This window comes from Pectinophora gossypiella, unplaced genomic scaffold (genome assembly GCF_024362695.1).
Source record: "Pectinophora gossypiella unplaced genomic scaffold, ilPecGoss1.1 Pgos_32, whole genome shotgun sequence".
NCBI classification, from domain to species: domain Eukaryota; kingdom Metazoa; phylum Arthropoda; class Insecta; order Lepidoptera; family Gelechiidae; genus Pectinophora; species Pectinophora gossypiella.
The window spans coordinates 431,399-445,561 of NW_026063242.1; the positions used below are offsets into that span (position 1 = coordinate 431,399).

The window sequence follows — 14,163 nt, forward strand, 5'->3', positions numbered from 1 at the left end:
AGATTCAAGCGGATAATGCAGCAAAAGCTCTCTGGCTTCGGAAGAAAGAATCATTCCCTTTTGCTTTGTCATTCGAGGTCTAAGACTCGTTATCACTGGATCAGAAGACAATAGAAGATTATGCAAAATGTCTTCATTTGTCGCTGTCCTACTTATTTTTCTGGAATGGTTCTCTCTGTATTTCCGAAAGTCTTTGTTACGAGCTTCTGCTGCTTCTTCAGATAGTTTTTCTATGGGCATAGCACCAAAAATTGATATAATTAAAAATTTCTCAGTACTGTAAAAACACTGCAAAGATGTATGTGGAATTTTATCCATGGTATTACATGCCATCGAGCTATTGATCCATGGAGCAGATATAATTAAACATTTTGGTGCTATGCCCATAAAAAAACTATCTGAAGAAGCAGCAGAAGCTCGTAACAAAGACTTCCGGAAACACAGAGAGAACCATTCCAGAAAAATAAGTAGGACAGCGACAAATGAAGACATTTTACATAATCTTCTATTGTCTTCTGATCCAGTGATAACGAGTCTTAGACCTCGAATGACAAAACAAAAGGGAATGATTCTTTCTTCCGAAGCCAGAGAGCTTTTGCTGCATTATCCGCTTGAATCTGATATAGAATTTATAGACACAAGTAATTTAGAAGATAGTTTTAGTGAGAGTGAAGTAAATAGCATTTTAAAATAATGGCTAACTTTTTTGTATTTAATATCTTTTGTCTTTTACAAGTTAAGTAGTATATTTTTGTTTAAGTATCTCTTAAGATTATATTATTATTTTGTTAAAACATATGTAGGTAACCAATTAATAAGAGTTGTAAGAATGTATTGTCACAATTTATGGCGAGCAATAGTGATATAGAGGTTAATTAATTTTGAGAAATTTTATAACGAAAAAACATAAGTAAAGGTTATTCATTAATTATATGTTCTGGGTAGGTACCTTCAAAATATTTTTTTGTTCATTTTAACTTTGTCACTTGTGTTGCAATGTATTTCTGTATAGTATTTAACATAGAACTAAGCTTATAATAAATTAATAAAACATAAAACTGAATTTTGAAATGTTGAATTTTTTGTCTTTTTCTGACCCATTTCTTTCAAAGAATTGCAACTTTAGGCAGATGCTGATTTTGCATTTGAATAGTCAACTAGACAAAGATTACAGAAAATAAGGTCTCGCGGCTGGATCAGTATGGACTTGGCAGAAATTTAACTGTCTTTGATACGTTTCATACAAAAAAAACAGAAAATGTTTTTTTCTGACCAAAGTATAAACTTTAGGAAAAAATGACCTAACATAACATTTATTGTGTTTGATGAGCTCTATCTATTGGCATAATCAAATATGTGATAAACGAAAGTTGAATCGTAAGTCCCTGCAATAGCACTTTCGACCCAATGTGCACCAGGGCGGAGGCTTACATAGCTGCGTATTAATTTATACGAAATAATTGTAGCCCGTTGGTCCCGGCTGCATTAGCAGTCGATAATATCCCCGCACTGGGCCCGCGTGACGGTTTAATGCCCGATCTCCCTATCCATCCATAGGGAAGGCCCGTGCCCCAGCAGTGGGGAAGTTAATGGGATGATGATGATGAATCGTAGTCCAGTGAAATGCTATTATGCGTTTTTTTTGGTGTATTTTTGACTTGGCATGGTTGCAATGACCAAAAATCAAAAACAATAAAACGAAAATGGTTACAATATTTTGCATATAAAAAGGCAATTTCGGTTCAATGACTGCGATCATTTCACATACTTTAAGTAATCAATAGAATAAGCTTAGCGACTCAAAGATAAATTATAAAATGCTAATATAATAAAAATAGAACCCAGTTTGAAGTCGTAAGACCGTATGTCGTTTTAAAATACGTTGTTGTCACTATTAAGGTTGATCAAAAAATCGATTTCATTTTTTTTTTTTTGACTGGTAAACAAATTTCGATTAATAATTACATAACATGGAGTACGCTTTTGACGTTTATTGATGACGTCATACAAGTGTGATTCTATACAAATTTTAACGTTTTTGACGTTACGTCAAAACGACGCATTCCGGAATTAATAAATCTTGTGAAATTAGTTTGGTGGTTGCCCGAATAAGTCAATCAATAATATCGCGGTTATTATCTATTTATTTATTTTTATTTATTTATTTATTTATTATGGACAACTTACAAGCTACACTCTGCACATGCAAAGTTACAGACAATAAAAAAAAAGATTAAGAGCTAGCTCAATTACAAGTAGTCACAGCATGCACAATCAAGTGAACAAGAAAAACAAGATATAAACTATATTAAAAAATAAAAAATAGACATAATTTAACAAAAAGCAGCCAGTGCAATATTTTTATATGCATTTAAGGGCATAGTAATGTCAAGATCATGATATCTGGCCAACATATTATACAATCTACACAACCTGGAAATAGTAGCATATTGACCCAAATTTGTTCTAGATGGTGGAGTTACCAAGAAGGAGTAGGCTTTTTTCCTACGAAGTCTCAGCGGAGTACTTATTTTAAATTTTGATAAAAGATGTGGGGAATCAATAGAACCGTTAAATAGTTTGTGCAAGAACACGAGGTCCAGTTGCTTCCTTCTATCAGCTAGAGGCCGCACGACATAATGTTTCAGTCTATCCCGATAGTTTGTAAGCTTCTTAGCCAAGAAGTCACTGTATGATATATGGTACATAAAACGCCTCTGTACACTTTCTATTCTCTTCTTGTATATATCATAATGCGGATTCCAAACAACGCTACAGTATTCTAAAATGGGACGAACTAGCGAGTTAAAAAGTATAATTTTAGTAGAGTGAGATTTAAATTCTTTAGCATTTCTTATCACAAATCCAAGTACTTTAAAAGCCTTCGTAACAATGTTATCTATACAGGGTGTAACGGAAGGGGGGTATCAAGCCGAAAGGGGACAAAACTATACCTTATGTAGATCTTATCTGCAAAATTTCAATTAAAAAAAAACACTTTTGATATTTCTTTCAATTTCAGTTAAAAAAATATTTTAATATTTCCAGCATGTAAAAAACACGGCACAGCACTATTGAGGTCACTGTTCTTAATCCACTCAAATATTGGCACTACACAAATCTCCTAGCGCGTCCTGGTCGCCTGGTACTCGCGGCGCTCGCACGGCCGCGATAGGTACGAAATTCGAGCGGGCGGCGGCTTTGGCGGCAACGTCAAAAGGAGTCGGCGGCCGATTGGAACAATCCGAGTCGGCGGCACGTCGGCGACTGTAACAAACAAGAATGACACTAAAGCATCTAATAATTGGAGTCATTTTGCTTTGACAACTATTCTCACATTATTTTATGACGTGTAAAATAAGTTAAAATTACCTACTTGTTTAGGTAAGGTATTTAATTTAATAGTAAATAGGAAAAAAAAGTGTGAAAGTGTGGGTAAGTAGGTAGGTAATTAATAATTAGACTTACGTTTTACAAGAAAGGTTCGAAATGTCGTCATCCCCGTTCGATGCACAGACCTGCCGCTTCATCTGTCCACAACACTTTCGAAGCAAAGTCTGGTGAGCACTTGAACTCGGTACCATTCTCAGAATGCCACACGAGGTAAATAATCAGCAGGAATTAGCTCGGGCGTACGTTGCATGTGGTAAGGTTCGCGTGGTAGTCCTTGGGTTGGCTGCACGGCTAGTACGGCTTCTTCAAACTCCGGATCACGGGTCGCCGAGCGGCCAGTCTCGGATGACGCGTGGAAAGAGCCCGTTAAATGCAGTAGGCGATTGACCATTTTCCTGAAGCAATGCAGTGAAGGCAGTTGCCTGGCTTCATCAGCTGGTCTACCTTCTATGAATCGCTGATACAAGTTCCGTGCTTCACTTAAGTTGCCATCGCCGGCACCCACACACATCATCATTTCATAATAACCTACATTACTCAAAGACATCTCGAACTATCACTGATCACAGTTATCACAACAAATCCAAATTTCGAACTTCACTCCACAGATAGTAAACAAGCACTGACAAATAATTTGACAGTTTACTTTCGTGTGCATGTTTCTATCTCTTTCGAATGCTAGTATCCTGGTACTTAAGGGTATGTTATTTCTTTGTGCGCAATAAAATATTTTTATGGTATTGTTTGAATGTATGAATGTATTGTATTTTATGAAAGTAGGTACGTATTTTACTTTGAACCTAGAAAAGTAAAAAAGTCGTTTATCTAATAAGGATCACCCGCGCTCACACTCTGGCACTAACACAGAATTGCCACGTTTCTTCGCAAATATCCCGCGCAATAGCAGAAGGCGAAATTAATCTGTCAATAATAAGACATACTATCACTCTGCCCGTATCCCTAATGGGGTGGGCAGAGTCACAAGAACATCCCATTAGCGGTACGAGCATGATAATTATTTATGTACCTATGTTATGATTACTTGTGGCTCTGTCTGCCCCATAAGAGATAAAGGCGTGATATTATGTATGTATGTTTGGTAGCGATACGAGCGTGTAGTGGTAAGTGAAATTCCGCAGTCTCTGCCTACTCCAATGGGAAAAAGGCGTGATGTTATTGTTCACTGTTGGATAATACACGACTACAATTTAGGAAGGAAAAAAAAAACAAAAAAAAAAATAATATTTTTTATCATGGTTAATGATAACTTTCCCTTAACAGCACCGCCATTTTGAATTTCGGGTGCACTAGGGCTTGCCGATCAAAAAATGACTATCGATAATCTATCCCGACCGAGAGTCGATCGATAGCAAGACTATTGATAACTCGGAAAGTGGGAACATTTTCGATTTTATTACCTAAGTGCAATACAATCGATAGTATCGTTGCGGATTAATAACAAACTATCGATAATTTTGCCCTCAGTCAGTAGTATTGCTACACTCCGATAGTATGGTTATTTTGAGTGGGCTGATTGTCTAAACTGAATTTCAATAACTCAAAAGTCCATGGATTTAGATTTTTTGAAAAGCTATTTTTTTATTTCTACCAATCAAAATCGTAGTTGAAAATGATTATGATCGATAATCGATACTGAACCATCGATAGTTTGAAACACTAGCGTGCCTTTTTCTATTCGCGAGCCCTGGCATCCTGGTACAGGGTATAAATCCCATTAACTGTCCCAATGCAATTTGCAATTCCGTGCTTCGGAAGGCACGGTTGGTCCCGGTGACTACTTACTCATGTAAGAAAGTAGTTATTACATGAGTCATGTCAGGGGCCTCTGGCGGCTCAATAGTTACCCTGACACCAGGGTTGATGAGGTTGGTAATCCACCTCACAACCCACACGATAGAAAGATTTTAAAAAGTACTGTTATGTGTTTTTAATTCCTTGTACGCAATAAAGTATTATTGTATTGTACGAAAGTACTTATTTTAAGATTACTTTTACCATGTCATAGTAAAAGTAAAGTTATGTTAGGTAGGTACTTTACTTGAGAAATTGATTTTGTCTTTACTATGTTGTAAACGTAACATTAATGTCTCGTTAATAAGATACACAATCACTTGCAGCTGCTCGTATCCCTAATGGGGTGGGCAGAGCCATAAGTAATCAGAACATACTAACATAATATCACGCCCGTATCACTAAGGGGTAGGCAGTCACAACGGTACTTGAGAAATTTATTTTGCTTTTACTATGTTGTAAATCCCCAAGGAATTCTAAGAAGCCTCTGACGTTGCCGGCCGCCTCAGGGAGGCACCCCGTCTGGCCAAGGTGCCGGACCCGGTAGTTGGCGGCTCCTTCACACTCCAGTAGCACATGGGCCGCTGTCTCGTCCATGCAGGTTCTGCACAGGGGCTTGTCGGTGACACCTAGTGTAAACAGATGTTTGTTGATATCACCGTGACCACAAAGCTACACCTGCTACCTGCAGCTGTTACCTGTATTAGTGGAGACCTCTTCACATTTAGAATTCTTAGCCTGCCTGCATTTATTTACGGTGGTTCATAGTCTGGTGTGTTTGTTCATTCCCAAATACCCTAATACCGAACTAGCTTTATTTGCGGATGATACAGCCATCTATTCTTCGTGCCGTGGTCGAGTTATGATGACCGGAATTCTCCAACGCGCCAATGCCTTGGGCAAGTAGTTTCGCAAATGGAGAATCAAGGTAAACCCGGAGAAAAGTGCAGCGGTGTACTTTTCAAAGGGCTATTATAATACGTCACGGTCACGCTGTCAACTTAAGTCATCAAGATGTCTGGCAAGCCGATCCCTTGGGAGGAGCAAGTCAAATATCTCGGCGTAGTCTTAGATAGACGTCTTACTTTCAAGGCCCATATCAAACGTGTGCGCGATCGCGCCACGTTTGTAATGGGCCGTGTTCATTGTCTCCTTAACAAGCGTAGTAAATTATCCCTTTGGAATCTACACGACTTGCATCCGTCCGATCATGACCTATGCAGGGGTAGTTTTCGCTCACGCGAGTCTCTCTCAAATCCACCGTCTACAGGAAATACAAAATCGTTCGTGGTTCCATCGCAATGAAAATCTGCACATTGACCTAAGTCTGCCAACCATTGCCCAATGGCTCAAATTAGTTTTTTCGATTCTGCTCCGCACCAACCAAATCCCCTGGTAGTTGCGGCTTCCGAATACATCCCGCTTAGGAACGGTACTGAATAGCATCGGCGTCCAAAGTATGTAATACGATCCCGACGACCCGATTACTCTAGCCATAGAATCAGCCAATCAGCTCGCGACAACAAACATTTCAGGACCCCGATACCGACACCGCCGGCGTGGTCGACGACTTCCCTCAATCAGCGCTTATCGCTATCGACTTACTAGGGTCGATTAATTCTTTCAAATATTTTTCCTCTCAGACGACGCCCTGAGCCGAGGTTCGCGCCCAACTGGGCACCCTCAGGCCTGTTGTCTTAAACGTTGTACCGGGTGAGAGCCTTCAGCGCTCCCCATTTGTCCGGCAAAGTAGTTAATGTCATTTGCGGCAAAACTTCGATAAGTCACGTCAAAAAAAGGTGTGTTTGTTGGCTGCTCTCGTTCGTAGCAGCGAGCGGACCTGTCCGAATGAGATCGGCAATATCGGTTCCGGACCGATGGCTGTTACCTCCCGTTCCCCTTCTGGCCAACTCGTCCGCCGCGTCGTTACCTCTTGAATCACTGTGTCCTTTAATCCATTGTAAAGTGAGGTGTTAGTATTTGCACACCTTAGTCAGTGATTGGTGGTAACTGTGTATGAGTAGTAGTAGTTGTTTAGGGCCTGCAAAACTCTGAAAGTATTCTAATGAAACTGTCCCGTACCTAGCTAGCCATGAACGCATTCGCCGCTAGCGTGATGCCCATTTGACCTGGATGACGGTGTTAAGGGAGCCTGATATTACGTAATCATAAAATAAAGCATACTACACAAGGAGACGAGATGCATTGTAAAGTACATTTCTTTATCAACTATTAATGTAGGTAATCGACTACATTTTTGGACAAAACTTGTACAACAAAGTGACTCTGCCCACCTCAGTAGCGCAGTAAGTGTGATATTAGATATGTGTAATTACTTGTAGCTCTGTCTGGTCCATTAGGGATAAAGCCGTGATTTATGTATGTTCACATCTTGTTCTATCCTATTGGTTGTGAGGTGGATAACCAACCTCGTCAATCCTGGTGCGAGGGTTATTATTGAGCCGCCAAATGCCCCTGACATGGCTCATGTAACGACTACTTATTACATCAGTAAGCAGTAACCGGGACCAATGCCCATTGTTTTTTTAACTATTGTGTCTGGAAATCTTGGCCTCACAAGGATGAAACAAAACAATTTAAAAAAATATTGATTAATATGGCCATCACTGGCACGTTTACCCTTTACTAGGGCAGGCATAAATAAAAGAGGTGGTAGCTGTTCACTCAAAAGTTAAATACCTTGAACAGCTGATTGCTACGTAGTGTTGTGCAAATTTGAATTTATTACATGAAGACCTGGAATTCAATTGCTCATAACTAATGCAAATATGAATTTAGGCGGCCAATACTCTCGCATGTGATTTGTAGATAGTGACAGAGTAGGCACACTTCGGGTTGATACCCCCGTTCCGTTACACCCTGTATGTTTATTAAATTTAAGTTGATTATCAAATAAAACGCCTAGATCTCGAAATTCCTTAACGTGCAGCAAAGCCTCTGAATTAATCATGTATGTGTTGGCTGTAGGAGATTTATTACGCGTAAACTGCATTATAAAGCACTTAGATGTGTTCAAGGTCATATCATTTTCAACACACCAGACCGCTAACCTATCCAAGTCCTGCTGCAATAACTGTGGGTCAGTATCAGATTTAATGGGCTTCAAAATTTTAAGATCGTCAGCATAAAGGAAACATTGAGAGTTTACAAAGCACTTAGTTACATCGTTAACAAATATATTAAATAACAAGGGACCTAGATGTGAACCTTGAGGAACTCCCGATATATTAACATAAGCAAATGACATATAGCCATTAATGACAACCGTTGAACTTCTGTCTTGAAGGTAAGAATGAAGCCAATTTAACATGGAGCCAGAAACACCCAGACTTTTCAATTTATTTATTAGCAATGAGTGGTTAACACGATCAAATGCCTTACTGAAATCCGTGTAAACCACATCAACGGGGATTTTTCGGTCCGTATATTCAATTAATGAATTAGAGAAGGACACAAGGTTACTAGCAGTGGAGCGTGATTTTACAAAGCCATGTTGTTGGTCGACTATAATTTGCTTAAGGAACCACGTCAGGTGGTGTGTGACAAGCTTTTCAAAGACCTTCCCAAAATTAACAAGAATAGATATAGGCCGATAATTTTTAGCCTGGCGTTTGTCACCAGATTTATGCACCGGTACAATTAAGGCGTCCTTCCATTTTTTAGGAAAACTACCGCAACTAAGAGACCTGTTAAAAATTAAACACAGAGGCCAAGCCAAAACATCGGAGCACACTTTGATAAATACTGACGGTATGCCATCAATGCCAGCACCTTTCCTTTCGTTAATAGAACGTTATGCTTTAAGCACTTCAGACTCAGTAAATGAGAGGGAGCATAAGGATGTTGCAGGTGAAGCTTCACTAGTAGAGGGAGATACATTTATAGGAGTGTTATAGGTGTAAGTATAAGAATTTGCAAAGCAATTGGCAAATAAGTTGCACATATCAGGGCCATTAGTTGCAGTGGTGGAGCCGCTATGCACCTCAGAAGGATATTCACTACAGTTTTTTCTTTTGTTTTTAATAAAGGTAAACAGTGCTTTGGGATTATGTTTAATAGATGACTCAATTCTTTTCAAGTACTCACGGTAACAACTATTTTCCAACTTATCACATCTTTCACGCAGAATATTAAATTCAATTTTGTCCATAGGATTATTGAATTTTTTTACCTTAGAATGTAGTTTAAACTTTTCCTTCAGTAATGCAATGAGTTTAGCAGAGAACCAAGCAGGATATTTTTTGTTACCAATTTTTTTAAGGGGCACGTATTTGTTAATCAAAAAGTTTAGTTTGTCGTAGAATTTATCAATCATATCATCAACAGTATGACAGTCCTGAAAAATATAATCCCAATCAGCCTCTTTCAAACATGATATTATATTTTCATAGTCGGCATTAAAAAAATTTGGTTTGATGACGGTTTTAGGAACAAGAGTGCCGTTTATCATAAGAGGTAAACAAAATTCAAGCGGTGGATGTGGCGAATCAACTTTGCTTAAAGGATTATGACTAACCATCACATCATTTACTAAAATATTGCAAAGTATGAGATCGAGAATTCTAAAATCTTGATTCAGGATATGGTTATACTGATTTAGATTAGTAAAAGCCAAGAAATCCAATAATAAAGATGTAGTACTACTGTCTTTTTCTAGTGTCTCGGCGACAGTGTAAGGAACAGCGTCAACCCTATTCCATTTGATCATTCCCAGGTTAAAGTCACCAACAATAAGAGTATTAGCACCATGTTCATTAATAGCGTTAGTTGCATTGTTAACAAAATGCTCCAAAACAAGCTTATCAAGTGGGGAGGGCAAGTAGACGGCGCATATATATAGGCAAACATGATTATTAGGCCCACTCAATCTAACCCAGATATCTTCACAGTTACTATTATAACGCTTAATTTCCATAGAATTGAACCTCTTGGAAACAGCTATCAGCACACCACCACCATCCTTTTTTTTAGTAAGACTAGTAGTTTCGCGATCTCTTCTATAAATATTATATCTATGGTCAATTATTTCTGAATCAAAAATACCGCTATGCAACCAGGTTTCTGTAATAATGATTATATCAAAATCTTGTTTAATCAAATTTCTAAGGAAGACACTAGTTTTGGTTCTTAAACCACGTACATTCTGATAGAATATTTTTAAACTTACGAATTTTAACAATTAACGTTATGAGATCATGACTAATACAATTAAATCAAGAGTAAAGAAAAATACTAAAAAACTACTTAAGAGACTTAAGCCTATCGACGTTGCTAATAAGAATTGCTTCAGAGGCCTCATCTTTCCGCACAAATATTCTACCATTACGCACCCAAACGAACTTGTATTCAAGTTCCTTAGTACGCTTCCTGGCAGCAGCGTGAATCTTCTTGTTCTCAATAGAGAGGTGCTCAACAACGTAGATAGGTTGAGGTTTATCCGTAGCAATACCTAGATGGCCAGAGTGCAGCTTCTCCTGACGGTGAGACTTATTATATTTTATGACAGAAGCCAGGATGTCGTCGCGAGCACGAGGGCTAGGGAGCTGTACCAAGATAGATCTAGGTCTATCACTATCAGTTTGTTTTTTAGATATTCTGGTGCAGTGCAAGATATCAGACTCACTAATTTTGTGATTAACAGTCTCCCCCAGTTGTTGAACAATCTTCAGAATATTTTCGGATCGGTGCTCGGGAACGCATTGTATCTCAATGTTACTCGATCGTGCAAGCTGTTCCATCTGGTTAAGACGAACTCCCATGTCACGGACCGAAGAGCGCAGATTCTCATTTTCCTTCTCCAGCGCATGAATAGTTTCAGCCTTTTCCTCCAAACATGTTTTTATTTCTTCATATCGAGTGTTAAAAAATGAGAGCGAATCCTGGAAACCTGACACAAGTTCCTCAAATTTTTTCAGCTGAGCGGATACCATATCGCCAACAATTCCACTAAATTCTTCTCTAATTATTTGACGCAGATTGGCACTAGTAACGACGTCATCGTCCACTTCATCGTCGAGCAAGCGTGTTTTCCTGTCTCGCTGAGTGACATTTATGTCAAATGGAGTAGCAGGAGTTGAGCTGCAACCCCATTCTTGGGTCTTAGAGGGGGTCTTCTGGCGAGCAGGAGTACAACCAGCGGGAACCTTTTTTGCCAAGCAAATATGGCACCTCCAGTTTTTTTTAATGTCCGCCGACATTAGGCGGAATTTTTTTTCGTTTATGTTAGCACAGATAAGGTCGTATAATTTCTGGCATACTGAGCAGCACAAGGAATCACTGACATGAGTGATAGTGTCCTTGCATACGTTGCACTCCATTTTAAAAATCTATGAATAATCAGCAGCGAACGAAAATGACAGAGAGAAGCAATATACACTCAACAATAAAGTAAAACTTTCTCCGCAGCGCCTAACAGGGTACAGCGTTTAACAATTAGAAATAGTTGGTCAGCGATGCAGCGGCTAGTATGCACGAGCCGCACGCAGGTCCGCGGTCGTGTCCAAAACGTTGTAAGCGCCGTGGAGAACGTGTCGCTTACGCGTTACTTGCGGCGAAGCACAACACTTTAAAATAACACTTAGTTTGAGGTTATGTTTTGTTAGCTGTATAATTTAATTAGCCAGATAAAACAAAAAATACTGTATAAATCACTGTAAAAATCACTACACAGCCTTTATAACACTAATACTAGCTGTTAACACAATTTTTAGCAACGATTTCAAGAATTAAACCAGTTAAATTATTTATAAAATGAGGAGCGTTTAAGACGGGGTCTTGTTTTTTAGGCAACCGCAAATGTCATTGATATCATATAATATCGGGAGTCTCATATCCCTATTTCAAACGCGGTAAGAACCCGTTATTATGTGTTTTAATTAGGCATAGTCTATTCACTTAATGTCATTGTCATATTGATTAAAGATATTTTGGTTGACATTGGCAACACTAGTTGCCAATAAAAAAACTTAAGAAAGAAAAGGGAAGTGGAATTTTTCAACCATCACGGTTGCTTTTGGATTATTTTCATTTTTTAAATGCTTACATTGCAAGTTGATTAGTACACAGTTACCTCTATTATTTAAAACGCCGCTTATGCATTTATATTAAGCTTTGTAGATTTTTTTTTATGAAGGGGAATACAGTTTTATGTATGCAGGTGTTAAGAGCTTACCGTGCAAATCCTGTACTGGCTTGGGATACATGTTGGCCTCTCCAGTGCGCTTCGTTTGACCGAACAAGAAGAGGGCACCTGTAGCAACACATACGATTGTTTACAACAATTTTTTTAATACTACTTATAAACATTAACTCGCTCTGAACCGGTACAAGTGCAGATGATGGTTACATTTTCATGCATAACATTTTGTGCTCAAAGATACACTTTCGGGGCTACGTTCCCCCATAATTATATATTTATTTATTATATCGGTCCTGCGCTGCCCGCATCCAGCGGCTTTCCGCGACCTTCACCAGATCGTCGGTCCACCTTGTAGCGGGCCTACCCACAGCAGCACAGCTCGGCGCAGGACCGATCGTCGTGGAGATCCTTGGGGGAGGCCTATGCCCAGCAGTGGGCGTCGTACGGCTGATGATGATGATTTATTATATAAAAAATATATACGATACAGGGGAGCCGATTATAGGTTTCCACAAATAGACATAGTTTAAATCGGTCTGATAGCATTAATCACACAATACTACACTACACACAAACACTACAAATAAGGTAAACAAACGTAAGCACTAAACTTATTAAAAACAAATGATACACAAAAAATATGTAAAAAATAATAATAACTAACAATTCGCTATCCCATGCCGGAATAAAGCATGCTGAATTAAAATAACCTATTTAAAAATAAAAGTAAAGAAAAAAATGTCTGCAGTAAAAACAAAACAACGTAGATTCAACGTTATGACGCTATTAGATGGCGCTGTCCAGATTCAACATGATAATCACCTATTTTTCAAAAATACAACGTATTGGCAGAAGCATAATAATAGGTGGGTGTAATAAAAAGGGTCATCATTTACAGCCAAAAACAAAGATAAAAGATGAATCTGTCTGTTATACATGAAATGAGAAGGTTAAACGAAGGAAACTCTTACAGTGCCATCTATATTGTTTTTGAGGATCGTAGTCTGGAAAGTCCCTAATTCAGGTATTAAATCTTAGCATGCACATAATTTACACAATTTATGACGTATAATGAAGCAGGTGGAAGAAAAAACCGAACAGGGCCCCAGATTTTCTTAAATTACAGTTTCCTAGATCAAAGATTAATTATGAAATTTTTATTACTAAATAAAGACAGATCTAAAGGTGACTGACAATAGAGATTCTTTATTCTATTTAACACGTTCAAGGACAGAACGTCTAATGACGTTCCGATTCCAAGGTGTCATATTACCAATTATGAACCATCAATGACCCATGATCTCTGTCCGTGAAAGGGTTAACACTTTCAAGGACAGAACGTCTAATGACGTTCCGATTCCAAGGTGTCATAATTATTACCTATTATGAACCATCAATGACCCATGATCTCTGTCCGTGAAAGGGTTAACTTATTTCTGAATTTTAATAAAGAAAAATTTAATAATACGTACGACATTTTGTCACGTATTTCCATGACTTCACAGGTTGCTTTTTCATACAAATTCCATAGTAATTTCGGGTATTGACGTTTAGTAAAAAGTAACTGATTTGACCTCTGGGGTTAAAAAGGCCACATCGAAGCAATTCATCTAAGAAAGCAATGTTGCAATTTGACATTTGCACATATAAAAGTAAGTGCGCAGTGCAAACAAACAAATAGCAATATTGGTTTCTTAGATGAGTTGCTTCGATGTGGCCATTTTAACCCCCCAGTTGGAAACTAGCCTATTGTAGTATGATAGGACAGTTTTCTATGGCGAGCAGGCAGAACCCTTAAT

At 38.4% G+C, this 14,163-nt stretch overlaps 1 protein-coding gene across 1 annotated transcript in view; it reads right to left on the reverse strand.

Moving 5' to 3' along the window:
* The window catches only part of LOC126380963 (protein RCC2-like), a 63,951-nt gene that overhangs the window by 1,621 nt on the left and 48,167 nt on the right, over nucleotides 1-14,163 (reverse strand). Inside the window, exons 6-7 of the mRNA XM_050030530.1 lie at nucleotides 13,029-13,059; nucleotides 12,398-12,475 (exon numbers count right to left, since the gene is read on the reverse strand). Of these exons, the coding sequence (XP_049886487.1) occupies nucleotides 12,398-12,475; nucleotides 13,029-13,059 (109 nt within the window). The remainder of the gene's footprint in view (nucleotides 1-12,397; nucleotides 12,476-13,028; nucleotides 13,060-14,163) is intronic.